The 17559-nt window shown below is 44.1% G+C and overlaps 2 protein-coding genes across 2 annotated transcripts; one reads left to right on the plus strand and one right to left on the minus strand.

The window, feature by feature from the left end:
- The first annotated feature begins 228 nt into the window (after positions 1 to 228).
- LOC131192450 (LHFPL tetraspan subfamily member 5 protein-like) lies at positions 229 to 6612 on the plus strand. The gene is made up of 3 exons (XM_058171606.1): positions 229 to 725; positions 4537 to 4779; positions 6536 to 6612. The coding sequence occupies exons 1-3, from the start codon at positions 293 to 295 to the stop codon at positions 6562 to 6564; spliced, it is 705 nt and encodes a 234-aa protein (XP_058027589.1). The 5' UTR covers positions 229 to 292; the 3' UTR covers positions 6565 to 6612.
- Positions 6613 to 8573: 1961 nt separating this feature from the next.
- On the minus strand, positions 8574 to 15063 carry PCSK1N (proprotein convertase subtilisin/kexin type 1 inhibitor). Its single transcript, XM_058169027.1, has 3 exons — positions 14901 to 15063; positions 11338 to 11933; positions 8574 to 9479 (listed from the first exon to the last, which is right to left on the minus strand). The coding sequence occupies exons 1-3, from the start codon at positions 14949 to 14951 to the stop codon at positions 9227 to 9229; spliced, it is 900 nt and encodes a 299-aa protein (XP_058025010.1). The 5' UTR covers positions 14952 to 15063; the 3' UTR covers positions 8574 to 9226.
- Between the last annotated feature and the right edge of the window lie 2496 nt (positions 15064 to 17559).

Genomic DNA, 17559 nt, shown 5'->3' on the forward strand with positions numbered 1-17559 from the left:
GTACGCGGGGAGGGGGGAAACGGGACACGACTCTGCTGCCAGATTCCAGGGTTGGAGAACCTGAGCAACTCGGTGGAGAAGTGGAGCTGCTGGAGCAGAGGTATGCAGAGGTTTTTTCCCTGAAGGAGGAGGAGCTGAGCAAAGGAAAGGAGAGTGGCCAGAGAAGGGGTGCATCAACTGGCTTCAGGCGTGAATGCTCTCCTAGGATTTGGCTCCCTGGAGGAAGGAAAAGAAAAACACTTCTTTGCAGAAGAACACTTGCAGCAGGTCCCTCAAAGGAGACGTGTGGACTATGTTGGCAGCCCGAGAAGCAGCAGCCCTCTATCAGACCGATTTTGTGCGCAACGCCAGGGCAGTGGGTGCTCTCTGGGCCGGCTGTAGCCTGTGCTTTGGCATCTTGGAGGTGGTGGTGCTTATCCAGCCAGCATGGGTACAGACAGCACCCCTCACCTACCAGCTGCCAATCTCCGGGGCCCTCTCTGACCCCAGCGTGAGCGCTGTGGGCTCCTTTGGCCTCTACCAAGTCTGCACGGAGCAGGACGGGGTCCTCCAGTGTGAGGGATCGCTGGTCACCCTAACCCCCATCCCATCTTTCAAAGCAGCTGCTGTCTTCGTCCTGATGGCCCTGGTGTTGGTGATGGGCAGTGTGGCCTCCCTGGGTCTTTTCTGGGTCTGCAGTGCAGGGACTGTCTACAAGGTGTGCGCCTGGCAGCAGCTTTCAGCAGGTAAGAGAATCCAGGTCGGGCTGTCATTTTGGAAAAGACAAGGGAGAAACTTGGACGGAGGGAGGGTTGGGAGTGGGATAGGGAAAGAGCCTCCAAAAAGAGATGCTGCCGAAGTTCAAGTCTCATACAAGCCACGCTGTAAACTTAGTAACTGAATTTGTAAAACACAAAAGTTTGGTCTCTTCTTGTTGAGGATAGAAACAGTCAAATTCAGACAAGACCATGCAGGCTTCATTCAGAATAAATAGGAATGTTCAGATGCAAAGGTTATGTTTCCCTTCCACCAGTGTCCCTGAGTTATGCTGATTGTTCTTCACTTGCTGCAATGAGAAAAAAATGGTGGGTTTTTTTTACATCTGAGTGAGCTTGCAGGTCCTTCCCTATCAGGGATCCTATCTCTATCAAGCTATACTGCACACCTGGCCTTTCACTTTAGAGGATCTTAAGTGGCAAAACTCTTCTTCTGGTCTGATCACCAATAGCAGCTTTGAGAATGAAGGTGGTTCCAATGACCAGGTTTTGGAGTTACCAAGTCGGAGAAAAGTGGAATACAATCCACGAGTAAGGCACAGTGTGAAGCAAAAATTAGTTCTGCATCCAGGTAACCCAGACACCATTCTAAACAAGCTAAACTCTGAAACCAGTCCGAGTTGTGCGAATATACATTTTATTTGTTTTGTGTTGTATTCCCATTTTTGTGGGGGGTGCCCTGATTTATTTCTGTATTAGTATATAGAAGGATGTAGAAAACATGCAGGGCTGGGGAGGGGTTGTGTTTTAGCAGTTGCTGCCCACCTCTTTTCAATCATTCTCTGTGGCAATAAAGGCTACTGGCTTGGTTTAGAAATGAATGTTAACTTGGCCGTTGAATTGTGAGCTCAGGAATCCTGAGTGAATGGAGTGCTCTTCTGCAGGTCTCATTCCTTTCAATTAGGGTAGGGTAGGATAAGTTCTTGACAGACAGTGCCATTTATTAATTAGCAGGAGAACAGTGCCATTTTGTTGTTAGTTGCGAAGTCGTGTCTGACCCATCACGACCCCATGGACAACATTCCTCCAGGCCTTCCTGTCCTCTACCATCCTCTGGAGTCCATTTAAACTCATGCCTACTGCTTCAGTGACTCCATCCAGCCACCTCGTTCTCTGTCGTCTCCTTCTTTTGCCCTCAATCTTTCCCAGCATTAGGCTCTTCTCCAGTGAGTCCTTCTTTCTCATTAGGTGGCCAAAGTATTTCAGTTTCATCTTCAGGATCTGGCCTTCTAAAGAGCAGTCAGGGTTGATCTCCTCTAGAACTGACTTGCTTGTTCTCCTTGCAGTCCAAGGGACTCGCAGGAGTCTTCTCCAGCACCAGAGTTCAAAGACCTCGATTCTTTGGCGCTCAGCCTTTCTTATGGTCCAGCCTTCACAGCCATACATTGCAACTGGGAAAACCATAGCCTTGACTATACGCACTTTTGTTGGCAGGGTGATGTCTCTGCTTTTTAGTACGCTGTCTAGATTTGTCATAGCTTTCCTCCCCAGGAGCAAGCGTCTTTTAATTTCTTGGTTGCAGTCCCCATCTGCGGTGGTCTTGGAGCCCAGGAAAATAAAATCTGTCACTACCTCCATTTCTTCACCATCTGTCATAGATGTTGATATTCATTCAGATGAATGGTTGTCTAATCTCTTTGTAAAAACCTCCAGTACCCTCAGCGTCCAGAAGTTGTGGGTGCTCCAACACTGGAGATTTTTAAGAAGAGATTGAACAACCATTAGTTTGAAATGGTAGATGATTTCTTGCTTGAGCAAGGGCTTGGACTGGAGGACCTCCAAGGTCCATTCCAACTCTTGTTATTCTGAAATGCCAAAACAAGTTGGGGCCGATCAAATTGAAAAACAGCCAGTTCTTATCTCTCTCTACTGGCTTCGGAATTGTGGGCCCTTTAGAAAGCATCTTCAATGGACCCTTTTAACTTGGAAATGCTGGGATAGAAACTTTCACAGTTGAAGCCAATTGTCTTGAATTTTCGGTGTGAAACAAAAATTTCTGGTGACTTAAGAGAAACTTGTAAATGATGGTTTTTGTTACCTTTCAAATACAACCTTGGGAGAGAAGATATGAGTTCTATGTGGATAAGGTCATGCATTAATTCAGATTCAGACTGGAAAAGTTACTTCAGAGCTCACACGGCATGCAAGTAGCGTCTTTGGCAACTCTGTAAACCAGGTTTTTTCAAACTGTTGCTAACAACTCCATATGGGGACCGTCAAGAGCATGTTTGAGGGGCTTGTGCACACCAAGATGGAATAGTGTTAAAACATATTCTCTCGCTGCCTCTATAAGCAAAATTGGGCTTTGCTATTTCATTTCAAACATAAATCCAAGATAGATGTGGAATATACAGCAAGAAGATCTTTTTCAGAAATAAAATTCAGATTTCAGGAATTATGCTAAACTTTGTTCAAATTATGGTTGTAAATGTGATAGGGGAGTATTATTGACTTGCAATAAAAATACTTTATATTATTAAGTTGCAAAGTTCTACCACAGTTTTCATATAGAGTTTAAAATCTGATAATTAAAGTGCAGTAAATGGTATGTTTCTTTCTTGCACAACCACAAATCAAATGAAATATCGGTAGGTTATTGTATTTGTGGCACTGTCATTCATTTATCACTTTTAGGAGTCATGGAATTGTAAAGCTAGAGGATATCTGCTTTCAACCAAACTGTTTTTTCCCCCCTGGGATTCTGCTGCAAAAGAGCAGGCATCCAGTCCTGCCTCATTTAGCGACCATTTGCAGTTATTAGTAGTACAGAAATTTTGTGGCCAATCCACACGTTATGACCTTCCCAGATCTATAAAGAAAAGGACAATTGAAGTAAGAGCTTTAAAGTAGCCGCAGTTGCAATCAGTGATAGTTTCACTTAATGACTGAGTTGCCAGTTCCAATTGTCATTAAATGAGGACGGCCTGTATATATCTTAGGGTCATTTACACTCACCCAGTCAGCAATCACACTGCCTGCTGATACATTTGTCAAAACAGCAGAAGAGAACAATCAAATATGAAGCTGCCCCAGTTACCTTGACAGCAGACATGGTGAAATTTCACCTGCTTTTGGCTAAGCTGGGCTGGGGGAGGGACGAACAATGTAGAAACTAAAATAGAAATCTGCAGTGTGCTAATAAGGTTAGAGCCACCATGGATGCAAGCTGGGGGTGGGGAGAGAGATTTATTTGGACACCTTCTTTCTCCTTATGCCTATTGGTGGGAAATGTGCTTCCAAAAAAGGGAGTCCTTTTTGCAGAAGGAAACTCTCACTTCTGGGTTCAGTGCAGAAGCAGGAAGAGGCTAGCAATTCCAGTGGAAGCTTCTTTGTCATGTTTCGTTTCCTTGGATGATTGTGGGAGGCCGTCCAACCGCAAATAAACTTGGGGATCTCCCTTGAGTGGAAACCAACCTTCTCCTGCTCTAGAGCCAATTGCGTTTTCACTTTTGCATTAAGCATTCCTTCTTTTCTTGAGCTGGTTATGCATGTCGTGTGAACTGGGAGAAGGATATCAAGCCTGGAAAAAGTTGGTGGGTTTGTATTCCACAGCAAGTGTCTGTATCAGTGGTGGGTTTCACTTACCTTTGCTACCGGTTTGCATGCACAGAGTGTATTCAATGATGCCCGGGTGGGTGGGTGGAGCCTCCTGCCGCTGCTACTACCGGTTCACCTGAACCGGGGTGAACTGGTAGCAACCCACCAGTGATCTGTATGGACTCTGTTAATTCTGTCTCACTCCTCTCTTTCCTCTTTGTCTGCCCATCTCTCTGTCTCACAGCGACTTGTCAGGCTCTTGGCTGCTTGGTCTTCCCAGATGGCTGGGGGGCACCAGAGGTGAGGGCTCTGTGTGGGCCCCAGGCCAGGAGCTACACCCTGGGTACCTGCTCGATCCACTGGGCCTTTACTCTCGCCTTGCTGGGCATCGCTGATGCGTTGGTTCTGGCCACCCTCGCTTTTGTGCTGGGAAACAGGCAGGACGCTCTCTTGCCTGCGGGCTACACACCACCCCGAGAGGGAAGAGGTAAGCATGGGCACATCTTGTGCCTCTTCAGTCTTGGGTAAGAAAGGAAGCCAACGAATGCTTCGACAAAGCCAGCTGCATGAGAGGCAGGACTGGCAGCCACGTGAGCCGTTGCTTAGTTACAGGCTATGATACTCCCAAATGCAATTGGGATTGAAGCTGTCCTGCCACTGGTGTTCAGATCGTGATGTGAATAAAGTGCATTCTTTCTTGCGTCTTACAAATATCCCTCCCTTTGTCTTAGACGTGCAAAATGATTTTTTTTTAAAAAAAACCTCTTGTTCTCAAGGAATACAAATGCTGTGCAGAGACTACCTAAAAAACTGGGAGCTGCAAAATCTGGATCTTCTTCAATTTATGCTAGTCTTTGGAAGAGATAGGAAAATATTCCGTTCTTGTGTCTAAATGGTTTGGGCAAATGGCAAGGGATTTTTCTCACCTGCCTCCCTTTTGGCTACAATGGGAAGGCCAGACTAATTTGTTCAGGGTGGGTTTATATTAGCCTTGATTTGTGAGATATGTTAGGACTAATAAGGCTGGGCTGGAAAAAAAAATCCAGATCAGGGGTCTCCAACCTTGGTCCCTTTAAGACTTGTAGACTTCAACTCCCAGAGTCCCTCAGCCAGCTCTGAGGGACTCTGGGAGTTGAAGTCCACAAGTCTTAAAGGGATCAAGGTTGGAGACCCCTGATCCAGATGATTATTTGATAGAAATGAAGAAATTGAGTTTTCTGCCTCTCTTTGATCCCAGATACAATAATCCTAAGTATATCTCAAAAGCTGATATCAGCAGGTTAGTGAGACTTACTCAACATATATACATACATTTGCATACTATTTAGGGCTCATTTGAATGATGAGCAGTTGAGAAATTCACATAGAGACAAACACCCAATTGCTGGCCTTTAATCTCCTATTTTACTACAGATTGACATGTCAGGACAATTATAGGAAATTAAAATGGCACGATTTTGTTCCAATTTAAAATGTTGCTATGTCTGCCAAAAAAAAAAAAAAGACTTATTAAGCTTAGAGAACATGATGTTGGCATCCCTCAAATTTGCAGAGTGCTCTGCTCACAAGCCCTGCTGTGGGAAGCTCACATGACTGATTGGTGTGTAAAGTTTCAAAGAGCCAGCAAAACTCCTTGGACTGCAAGGTTAATTATCGCTCAAGCATGTTGGCAGCTAAAGTCAGTGCAACTGGAGGGCCCTCAGCTGGAGACTGCTGGCTTACCATTTGCCTGTAAATTGAGAAACAATGTCAGAAAAGACAAAGCCGAAACTCCCAGCTTTTCAATATTCCCTTTCTTCTTCAATGTACATGCATTGTGAAGGACTTGCACGCATGTGCACACATGACAACAGGCCTAACACATTTTTAAAAAAAGAAAAAGTACAATTGCCTTCAGAAAACATACTTCAGGAAATGAACGAAGCACTTTTGTATGACTGGGTGATTGCCCATCATTTTGTACCCCCCAAGTGAGTGCCTTCCTTCCTTCCTTCCTTCCTTCCTTCCTTCCTTCCTTCCTTCCTTCCTTCCTTCCTTCCTTCCTTCCTTCCTTCCTTCCTTCCTTCCTCATAATGCAATCTTTTTAGGGTTTATAATTGTTTATAAGTGGGTTTTAGTGCTATTTTAGAGGGAGTGGGTAGAGAAGCTGGACTTTGCTTCAAAGCCCCAAAATGCCTTGGGCATCACAGATTTCAGAAAATATCTTATCATTTCCTCCTTTTCTGCTTGTGGTACCTGCTTAGGTGTGACTTCAGCGCTGACTCCAGATTGATCCCAACCAGCAGACATTCTTCAGAGCTGGATATGTCATGGTTTTGCTGTACCCGTTGCAATAAATTTTAGAAAATGCTAATGTTATGGTGTCTCATCAGTATCTTTCATGACTTTTTGAAATTGTTTGCATAACCCTTTTCTCTCATTCTGGGCTGGACAGCAAACGGCTCACAGACAATATATGGCTTCCTAATTCTAGATTTTTACATGTCAAAAACGTAAACATGGTCAAAATTTGCCAGCAAGTTATAGAGTAAGGTGATTTCCAAGTGATGTTCAGCAGGAAATGACAGGAGGTAAAGTCATTAGCAATAGCACCAGAACTTAGACTTATATACCACTTCATAATGCTTTTACAGCCCTTTCTAAGCGGTTTACACAGTCATCATATTGCCCCCAACAATGTGGGTCCTCATTTTACCCACTTCGGAAGGATGGAAGGCTGAGTCAACCTTGAGCCTGGTGAGATTTGAACTGCTGAACTGCAGCTAGCAGTCAGCTGAAGTAACCTGCAGTACTGCACTCCAACCACTGCGCCACCTTGGCTCTAAGTTAGCAAGTTTAAACTTTAGTATTTAAAATAATCTCCAAGTTCCCCCACCCTCCCCAAAATGAAACAAAGGACAGAGTGTTTCAGGTCTATCAAGACTTCCATACCGCCTGGGGCCTTTGGCACATGAAAAAATACAGTTGAAAATGAAAAAAGACCTAGTTCCCAAAAAGTATCCAATTCCTGAAATTGTTTGTTGTCAGAGTCCTCTATGACATGAAAAGAATTGGGGAGAAAACTCTGTGATGTTCAAGTTGTTCAAGTTGTATTGGACTCCTCATTCACTATGACATCTGGAAGAGAACAAAGTCCTCTTTATGTATATGGCCGCTCAACTCACTCTCAGTGACTCCCAGAGGCTTACAAAGATAAAACCAGGGGTGAAATCCAGCAGGTTCTGACAGGTTCTGGAGAACCAGTAGTGGAAATTTTGAGTAGTTCAGAGAACTGGCAAATACTACCTCTGGCTGGCCCCAGTGTGGGAAGGGAATGGGGATTTTGCAGTATCCTTTCCCTGGAGTGGGGTGGGAATGGAGATTTTGCAGTATCCTTCCCCTGCCATGCCCACCAAGCCACGCCCACAAGCCCCACCATGCCCACAAGCCCTACCACGCCCACCAAGCTACGCCCACAGAACCGGTAGTAAAAAAATTGGGATTTCACCACTGGATAAAACTCATGGTGCGCTGTGAATTATATAATAATAATAATATCAGAGTTGGAAGGGACCTTGGAGGTCTTCTAGTCCAACCCCCTGCCCAGGCAGGAAACCCTACACCATTTCAGACAAATGGCTATCCAACTATCCAATTGATCCTCTCTTGTCAGAACTTCTTGTTTGTTTAAGGCAAGTACCTACTAGTAGAGTACCAATATAGTTTGACATGGAAATAATTGTTTTTGAAGATTCTTGACTTTTGAAAGCCCAGAGGTAGACTGTTCGTTCAGCACCAACCTCTTTCTTCTAATAGTATCCTATAAGTCTTCCTAGATTTAGCATCAAGTTCTAGTGTAAGGATTTTTGTTTTCTTCTGTGGTTTTTCTTCATTGAAGAGCCCAATAAACAGTAGTGTCTGGAAAACTTAAAATATGAAAGTAACTTTTAGGTTGATGATTTGATTAGATTTACTGTCTGGTTCAATCAACTTATTTCTAATAATGATGGAGTTAGGGCTCCAGAATGGAGCTAAAGGTAATGATCTATTTTCACTCAGTCCTGGATGCCCAACTTCTTTCAAACTTAATTACCCTTGACCTTTTGAGTAGAAAGATGGAGGCTAGCTGAAACAGAAACATTTGAAGGTTAATTAACAAAATTTAAGAAATATGATGTCTCCCCATGCATGTCATCATCATTCTATAAATTAGAATTCCATGGCAAATTCTGGAGGAGTTCTGAAGGCCACAGCCAAGGTTTCCCAAAAATTTCCACAGGACAACACAAACAAGACGGCTCCTACAATAAAATACCTGGTGGGACTTTTTATTCGGTAATTAATCAACACTAAAACTCTGGCCACAAGCATGATTGAACATGGCAACAAATCAGCAAGGGCAGCGTTGGTGTTTATGTAGGCCAACGAGGTTTGAACACAAGGGGTCTTACAAACTAGACAGAAACAAGCAGGTGGAAACAGGGAGGGAGGGGTGAGAGGCAGCATCAATGAAGAAGGAATATTAAGGCAGTTGGAAATTGGGTGGGGGGAGTTGGAAATTTGTTTAAGCCACAATTTATTTTTTATTTTTTTAAAAAGCCAAGATGTGAGAAGGATGAGGATGGTGATACCTAGCTCTGGCTTTGGAGGGAAGTAGGAACTAGCCATCAGTGAAAAACCATCTCCTTAGCTGAAAAGACCTTTCCGTCAGGGCACTGAGAAGGTCAGTGAAGAGAAAAGCGGCCCTCCCCTGCACACACTTTATAGAACATAATTGGGATTTGGGGATCCCAGTCCAAGGTTATCCCCCTTCTTTCCCAGTATTTTGGGGGTCACAGGTAGGACAGAGGCAGGAAAGAACACAAGGTGTCACTCACAGTCCATTGACATTCAAAGGGAGGGGCTCATCAGTGAGGTGGCTCCCCAGTGTTTCTTTTCACAGAAACCAATTCTCATTATTCAGAGATATACCGAAGCCTCTGGGTGCCCCCACTCATACTCCGCCTTCCACCCACACCTTCTCCTTCTGTCCGCTTGACTCGCTGCAGCTCGTCCCCACTCTCCCCACCAAGACGCTTGACCCGCAGAAGATTGGGGGGTTCGGGAAGGTCTCCATCAAAAATGGCACGACGCAGGCGCCTGGGAGCCAGTGGGAGGCGCTGTGAAGGCAGGTTGCTTGCTCCTGACAGGATCCTGCCAATCAGATACCTGAAAAGGACAGAGAAAGATAGAATTGGAGGCTTACCACTCCACTCATGCCACCATTTTAATCTGCAAGCACCTTTCGCAGGAAAGAGACACAGGTACTAATTTGCAGACCCAGTTCATACTAAGCTATGATTTATTAAACATGGCTTTTATTAAAGGGGCTATGATGGCTGGGTTCCTGCATACTCTTAAACCATGGCTTACAAACTACAACCTCCACATTCACACTTCATTCTGAGCCAAGCAAAACTTTTAACGCATTAGAAGCTTTCCCACCTCCCTTTCAAAAGCTGTTACAATTCCCCATGTAATAGAAGACACAGGTCCCAACTCTTCCCTTCCCAAGAATAGAATCTAGGAAAATCTATATGTACCCTGAGGACTAGGGGCATAGATCCTTTCCCCGCTAAACTGATGCATTCAGACAGAGAACTGAACACGGGGTTGTTGGCACCAAGCCTTCCCTTCCCCAAATCACACTGGTGAAGAGATCTCTCCATTAGTATGGTGGAGTGGTAGGTTTCAAATTTTTTTACTACTGGTTCTGTGGGTGTGGCTTGGTGGGCGTGGCATGGCTTGGTGGGCATGGCAGGGGAAGGATACTGTAAAATCTCCATTCCCACCCCACCCCAGGGGAAGGTTACTGCAAAATCCCCATTTCCTCTCGATCAGCTGGGGTTCGGGAGGCAGAAAATAGATGGGGGCGGGGCCAGTCAGAATTTTTACTACCAGTTCTCCAAACTATTCAAAATTTCTGCTACCAGTTCTCCAGAACTGGTCAGAACCTGCTGAAACCCACCTTTGGTATGGTGTGGTTGTCTACAATGTAGCTGGAGCTTAATAACGGAGAGGACCAGCATGGGTGGAAATATCTGAATGTGTGCAAAGGGGCAAACCGGCCAGCTCTTCAGTGATACCTTTACGTGAGCTAAAATTGAGGGAGGCTACTCTCTGCAGTCCCCACAGTCAGTTTGACTCATGAACCCATTGCCCAAGCCTGACTTTTCTCTAAAGAGGTTGTTACACTTCTCATGGCCATATGAAGAAGGAAAGTCTTTTCCAACTTCGGGGCTGCAAAATCACAAGAAGACCGATTGTATTGGACCAGCTCTCACAAAACACGGCCTAACCTTAACTGCAGCTCCTGCCATCCCTTTCCCCCCAAAAAAGGTCTCACAGAATCTTTTGCAGCATAGAAAATCATGGGACAAAGGCTCCCTAAACTAACACAGACTGGAGATTTATCTGTCAAAAGCGAAACATCTAAGCAAAAAAATAATAAACCTGAATGCAATCATAATTGAATGAATATAATTTTTTAACGTTGGATGCTGCCCGGAGTCATTGGGTATGAGTTGGGCAGCTGTATAAATGTTTAATAAATAAATAAATAAATCCTATTGGTTCAAAGTACCTTCCTATTGATGAAAGAATGACTATCATAATTATTATTATCAGGTAATTTTTCTAAGAACGCAGGGTGGGAGAAGAATTACAATAGTGCTCCTTTTTTCCCTCTGTAGCAACTCCCTCTTTTAAACATTTATTCCATGGTTCTCAGTGCAGGAGGAGGAGCTGCAAATCTGAGAAATTCCTCTTTTGTGTTACAGTATTTATGCTTCCTTTGTGAACTACTCCCTGAAAGACTATCAAACCTCCATTTTGTTTTCTTTTAAAAGGTTTGATTCAATTAAGGTATGAGAGTGGCCTGATTTTACTCAACAGCGAAATATGAATTGACAGAGGTGCAGAGGCACATCCAACTCTATGTTCTACAGCTCAATGGCCGCATTCTGAACATTTGAGAGTTAAATCCTTATTCAAAGCAAACCCTGATTTTTTTTTTATCTCTGGCTACCTCAGCATCTCGGGGTCCACCTCTCCAGCAGCTTCCTCCTCTGCGCCCAGCTCTTCTTGGGGTTCAAATCCTCCTTCAGGGGCCCAATAACGATTCGGCAGCACTCTGGGTGGAGAGGAGCCACCTGCCAAGCCCGTCTCATCGTACTCAGGGTACAAGGTTGCCCCCTTGGCTTCATCCCACAGCCTCAGCAGATTTGCCAGATAGACAGATTCCTGGTCCCGGCGATGCCCATCCTGAAGGAGGCGCTGCAAAGCACGTGCCAGGTTCTTGTCTGGCTGGAACTGGTTGCTAGGTGGGGACACCGCTCTTTCAAGGGCCTGGGCCATTCGCTCATCAGCCAGCTGGTTCCCGGAAGAAGCCAACGCTCGTTCCAAGGCTTGGGCAAAGTGATCTTCCTGTAGCTGGCTACCTGGAGTCGACAGGGCCCTTTCAAGGGCAGCCAGCTGAACCAGTTCCGGATAATACACTTCATTGGCCAAGGCGGTCTCCACAGCCTCATACGGTGCTCCCTGAAGCTCACGGCGCAACCGCCGGACCCCCCCTGACAGGTTGTGATTCATCCCTCCATGGGAGCTGCCTGTGGTGGGCAGAGGCTGCAATAAACAGGGAAGATGATTGACAAGAAGTGAATAAATATGGACAGACAGCAATCAGGCTGGGGCCAGGCAGGGAGGGAGATAATTAGATCATTCCTGCTGTGGACTTGGAGCTGGGTCTTTGGCAACAGATTCACTACACATCAATATAAAACAACAGAAAACACCCCCATCAAACTATAAGTATCTCAGCACACAAGAAGTTTAATTAAAAATAAAGGTAAGCTTCAATCTGATCATAGGAAAGCACTTTTAAATCTTATTGATTTCACCAGAGAAGAGCATTTAACTTGCTTGTTGAAATAAATCAGTATTTTTATCTTTGTTATATATACACATGAATTTTAATTCTATCCTCCTCCCGGGAGCTTAGAATGGCATGAGATTCCACTGTTATTTTATTCTCTTGAAGTAGGTTAGACCAAGAGCGAGCAATTGGACCCAGCAGGAGGACTCGCAAGTAATCACTGGAAAACGGAACCACATTTATTTAATTTTAAATAAATAAATAGAAGGATGAATGCATGGACAGAAACATTGATAAATATACAGACACCTCAAGATCAATCTCATTTCTCCCCCGATGCATAATATATAATAGTTGGCTTATTCTAACATTTGTAGTGACGTACAATCACTGAAATGACTGCACATAGTAACATACAGTCACAGAAATACAAAATAAAAGCTATTTTTCAATGCTTTAGTTTTTCTCTCCAATGCCAAAGCATTGAGGAGAAAGGAGTTTCTATTTGTGCCACTGAAAATAATGGTAAGTATGTCTATCGCAAAAGCTAATTTTTGTTAATTTTAATTGATCATTGTGATGAAGACTGACTGTCACTGACTGAGGTGTATTGTCTATTTATTATACAATTTATAAACAACCCTATAACTGAAGTTCTGTTGATGTTATCAAGACTTTAAAAAATACAAATACAGTAAGAAAGAGAAAGAGGGAGAAACAGAGAAGGAGAGTCAGAGCTTAATCTTATTAACCATTTGTTCTCTCTACACACACACACATACAACACATGCCCACAAACACATGTAAACTATGTAGAAACACATAGCCTGATTCCACTCAAACTATATCAATATGATCTATGAAAAACAGATGCTGCTCTCAGCATCTGATTATTGTAATTCTCATTCATCATTCCTATCATCTTCTTCTCTATAGTCAGTGGCCCAGATTTTCTGTAGGGTAAGTCTGATTAGATTCTTCCAAATTTATGACAAACCCTCCAGACCTTTGAAAATAAAAGAAATGCCCTGCTCCATTTAACTATTTGTAGCTAAACAGCTCCCAATTTTTAAAATCAGAAAAATTAACCTGAGCCTCAGCACAGCAGGGATGAAGAGAACGAAAATCAGGGCAGAGAGCATCTGGAAGAATGGGGAAGGAAGTTCTTTCCCCCAAAAAGACAGTCAGGCATCTCTGCAGAGAACTATATAGAAATCTATGAAGACGCCAATGAGACTCTGCAGTCCTCCTGCAGGGTTAGTCACACACCCACCAGCAGGAGGGAAATTAGGAAATCTTGGGTAAATCAATGCATCAAAGAATTGCATGGTTTAATCAAACGTGGTCCTGACCTTTCATGATAATAGTCAGCCCTCCACGCATCAAGCTGATGTTTTGCTACCGCTCAGCATCCTACTTAGCTCTGCGTTTGCTTTCAGCCGCCCTGGTCCCCCCCAGGCGATGATGAATCAGTTATGACGCCGGGAGCAGGGATGGTGGCAAGGGACTCGGTGCTTACATAAAGCATCCATGACGGCATCGAGGAGCATGTCTTCTTGCTCCTCCATCACACATATGTATTCCATGCTGCACTTTTCATTTAAAACAAGAGGCACCTTTCTGTGAGCATATCTGGACGCCTTACCCTTATCAAGGAAACATAACGTAGGTGTTAGGACACAATGCTTTTTATATAGTCACCTGTTACACCCCTTCTATAAAAGTCAGATGTATTCACATTTTGCACCCTTTAAGAGTCACTTGTTGAGATAAGCAATATAGAAATCAAATACACTAATAAATAAATGCTCACCTTTTTTAGAGTGCTAGCGTGCTTTGCACCATTCTTTTGCAACACACAGTTGAACACACAGTTGAATCTTTGGCCCAGCCGCACAGACAATTTGCAAACCTTGCTTGTCCTCCCGCCCACAAGTACCCCACACTCAGCAGTCCTGTGAAACATAGCACAACTGCTTCCCGTAGGCACATGTGTGAATCACTTGCACAACAGTGACTTCGCTGGGTAGGTGGGTGAAAAATAGACATGCATGATTCATGGTGTTTTATACTTTCCTACGACAAATGTCCATGCGCGCACACACACACTCATACACACAGAAGTGCAGCCAGATGTCCTTTGCCGTTTGAAATTGCTCGAAGGGAAGCATTAGACAAATCTTGTATGTAGACTGGCGCCTGCTCTTCCATAATTCCTGCTTCCTCTGAAAAATCAGGACTTCAGTCGCCCATCACAATGCGAAAGTGTCCCTTGGTTGAGACTTCTGATGAGCCCAGCTCTGAATTGGGGACTCGGTGGTTTATAGATCGTCAAGCATTGCTCAACTTTATTTTGCTAGCGTTGATCCCCCAGAATCCCCCAGATCAAATCCTGGCAATCTGGACAGCGGCGTGTTAAGAGAAGCAGAAATACATAGATGCGCCACAAAGAGGCTGACAGACGACTCAAGTAAGGAAGCCAAGCCACAAACTAGGGACGGCTACTAATGCCCCAAATGATGGAGAGAAACAAAAGAGAAATCACCCGTTAGCCTACCACCAAAGTATGGGCTACTTGACCTGTAAGCAATTGCCCCCCGCCCCCCTCTATCTTTGGCTCCCTTGATCGCAGAGACGCATCGCTCAGGGCAATCGCGTTTCGCACGGCCAGCCTGCGTGTCGGACTCAGTCAACGCGTTTGAGTTCGCATCTCCTACCTTGGCGGCTCCGAGGGTCGAAAGCAGCGCGAGCAGCAGCGCCGGGCCCATCGCTCCCGAGTCCCCTTCGGGAGGTAGAGGCTGCCCGGATGGCGGCGGCGGCGACAGCAAGCGAACGACGGAGCCGAGCGCGGTCTGCAACCAGCCCAGCGGAAAGCGCTAGACAGCGCCGGCAGCTCCGCCCAATTGCCCCGCCCCGCCGACTTTGGCTCCGCTCACACCTATTAATCAGTTTCCCCAGCAGCGAGCAGGCAGATGGGGAGTGGGAAGGTAAGGAGCCGATTGGTGGTTCCTATCGTTCCCTTGGAACCCCGGGAAGAGCACTTCTGAGCACATGCAGAGTGCATTCTTTTCCCATTGAACAATCTGCCTTGAGGCCTTTTCCCTGCTTGCCTCTGGAACAGAAGTCTCCAACCTTGGCAGCTTTAAGACTTTTGGACTTCAACTCCCAGAATTCTGGGAGTTGAAGTCCACATGTCTTAAAGCTGCCAAGGTTGGAGACCCCTGCTCTGGAATATCTAAAAAAGCACTGTTCCTGAGCACATGCAGAGTGCACTCCTTTCCTACTGAACAGTCTGGCGTGGGTGGCTGGTTGAGGCCTTTTCCCTGCTCGCTACTACAGGCAAGAATTCTGGGAGTTGAAGTCCACAAGTCTTAAAGTTGCCAAGGTTGGAGACCCCTGTTATAAATGAGAGGAGGTTTGAATCTCTGTTCCTAATTTTCCTCCATCCTTGTACTTTAACCATGACACTATTAAAAGCTAGTGGTTGCAATCATAAGATTGAAATTTAATTTACAAAAGCACATTTTCTTGCCTTCTTCCTTCTCAAGAAGTTAATTTAACTGATTGCAATGCATCTCAAATGGGGAACCTGTGAACTCCAGATATGGCTGAATCAACATTCCCAACAGCCTCAGCTACCTTAAGAAATAAGAATTTGAATTGTTGTTTAACAGTAGGTTGAAGATCATTCAATCCCTATTTGGAATTAAGCCATGGCACTAAACTGTAAAATCTTTTACATACATATAAGTCCTGTTTCCACTTTCCACCTTAAATTGTTCAGCCAATGGTATCTTTCTCCTATTCAGCTAGGTTCATTCATTCATTCATTCATTTGTTTCATCATTCTTTGTTTGTTCGTTCATTCATTCATTCTACCCCTTGGATACAAAAGAAGAATCCCCTTGGATTCATTCATTCTACCCCTTGGATGCAAAAAATTGGACAGTTCACAAGTAAAAAGAATGGAAAACTAGAGAAAAAATATAATAAAGGATTGAGTAAAGGATGGTAAAGATGACAACACTGACCAGAATGAAAAAGGAACACACACACAACTCGGTGGGACTTTAATTATTTTCATCAAAGGTCTTCAAAGCCCTCCAGAATGATGTGGACCATCCTGATCTTGGGATCAGTCCAACCTCCTTCCAGAAGGCAGGCACTGCAACAAAAAAAAGGCACACTTCCGTTGTCTCCTTTGATTGCATTGTTTAATCAAAGGAACCCAGTTCAAATTGGCTGGGCAAATACTATGGGAGGCAGGAGGTCCCTCCTAAAGTAGGCCCTATGTCATCAAAGATCCAGGAAATGACTTATATTTCACATTGTGTTAGGGCACACTCTATTTTACCCACATAGGATGGATTCAAGTTCTCTCCATCTCTCTTGATGATAGGTAGGGCTTGTTTTGTTTGTATTTTTAATTTGGAAAATCTTTTTCCACCTACATAAAAAAAAAAAAGAGAAACAGAGCATGAAAGAAAACTGACTCTCCCATCCTGTGCCCTACAGTATTTCTAAACACAGAATGTTGTAATTATTCCATTAATATTGGTATTAATCGGTTCCCCATTTTATATCTTGGTTCAGAGGCTCTTGCAATTCCCCATATTGAAGGGGTGGGGGGAATTCAGCTCATGCTACAGTTATTTCTTATGTTGCTCCATAGGCAAGCCTGATGATAATCTCTCCTCTCAATATGTTACTAAATAAAGAATATTTATAAATGAACTCCTAATAACTGAAAAGTGAGCAGCTTGTAGATTTTCGGTTTCCAAATTAAGATCACTTTACATCAGAAGTGCTTAGTCTTAATGTAGATCAGTGCCTTCCAAATATATTCCCCTAATTCTGCCGTTATTTCACTAAGAATTGTAGCCAATACAATTGTACTGCCCTTCAGATGTGATAAACATCGGTAACCATAATCTGCCGGTAATGCTGGTAACGTTGGCCAGAAATGATGCAACCTATACTCTAGCACATCTGAAGGGCATCGCCTCGAGAAAACTGGATTGAAATATCAAAGCATTCATGTTTAAACCACTGCTCGGTTTGCCCTAAAATGTAATCTTTGTATCTGCTGATTTCATTTCCATTTGTGGTTAGTTTTCTGACTGCTGTAAATGGATGTTGCTGTATGGATCACAGAGAAAACAAGAAATAGGAGACAGTAATTGACAACCTATTCATTCTGCCTGAACCACCCAATTTCAATACAAAATGAAAGCAGGATCACCTCCTGCTTTGGAAAAAGAAATATAATGCTTTGCTCCTTACTTTACCAGGATGTACAAGCTTTCACGTGAGGCCAACCCAGGAATTAAGCACCAAGCAGAAAAACCTCCCACTGAAGCAGTTTCGTTTATAAAA

Source organism: Ahaetulla prasina, chromosome 2, assembly GCF_028640845.1.
Source record: "Ahaetulla prasina isolate Xishuangbanna chromosome 2, ASM2864084v1, whole genome shotgun sequence".
In the NCBI taxonomy this organism is placed as follows: Eukaryota; Metazoa; Chordata; class Lepidosauria; order Squamata; family Colubridae; genus Ahaetulla; species Ahaetulla prasina.

Excerpts from the sequence above, each read along its gene's own strand:
- PCSK1N (XM_058169027.1), bottom strand. The coding sequence starts at position 14,951 with ATGGGCCCGGCGCTGCTGCTCGCGCTGCTTTCGACCCTCGGAGCCGCC. Across the intron at positions 11,934-14,900 it reads CGACCCTCGGAGCCGCCAAG|CCTCTGCCCACCACAGGCAG; the intron begins GTAGGAGATGCG and ends TGTTTATTGCAG. Across the intron at positions 9,480-11,337 it reads GTGGACCCCGAGATGCTGAG|GTATCTGATTGGCAGGATCC; the intron begins GTAGCCAGAGAT and ends TGTCCTTTTCAG.
- LOC131192450 (XM_058171606.1), top strand. The coding sequence starts at position 293 with ATGTTGGCAGCCCGAGAAGCAGCAGCCCTCTATCAGACCGATTTTGTG. Across the intron at positions 726-4,536 it reads CTGGCAGCAGCTTTCAGCAG|CGACTTGTCAGGCTCTTGGC; the intron begins GTAAGAGAATCC and ends TCTGTCTCACAG. Across the intron at positions 4,780-6,535 it reads ACCACCCCGAGAGGGAAGAG|GTGTGACTTCAGCGCTGACT; the intron begins GTAAGCATGGGC and ends GTACCTGCTTAG.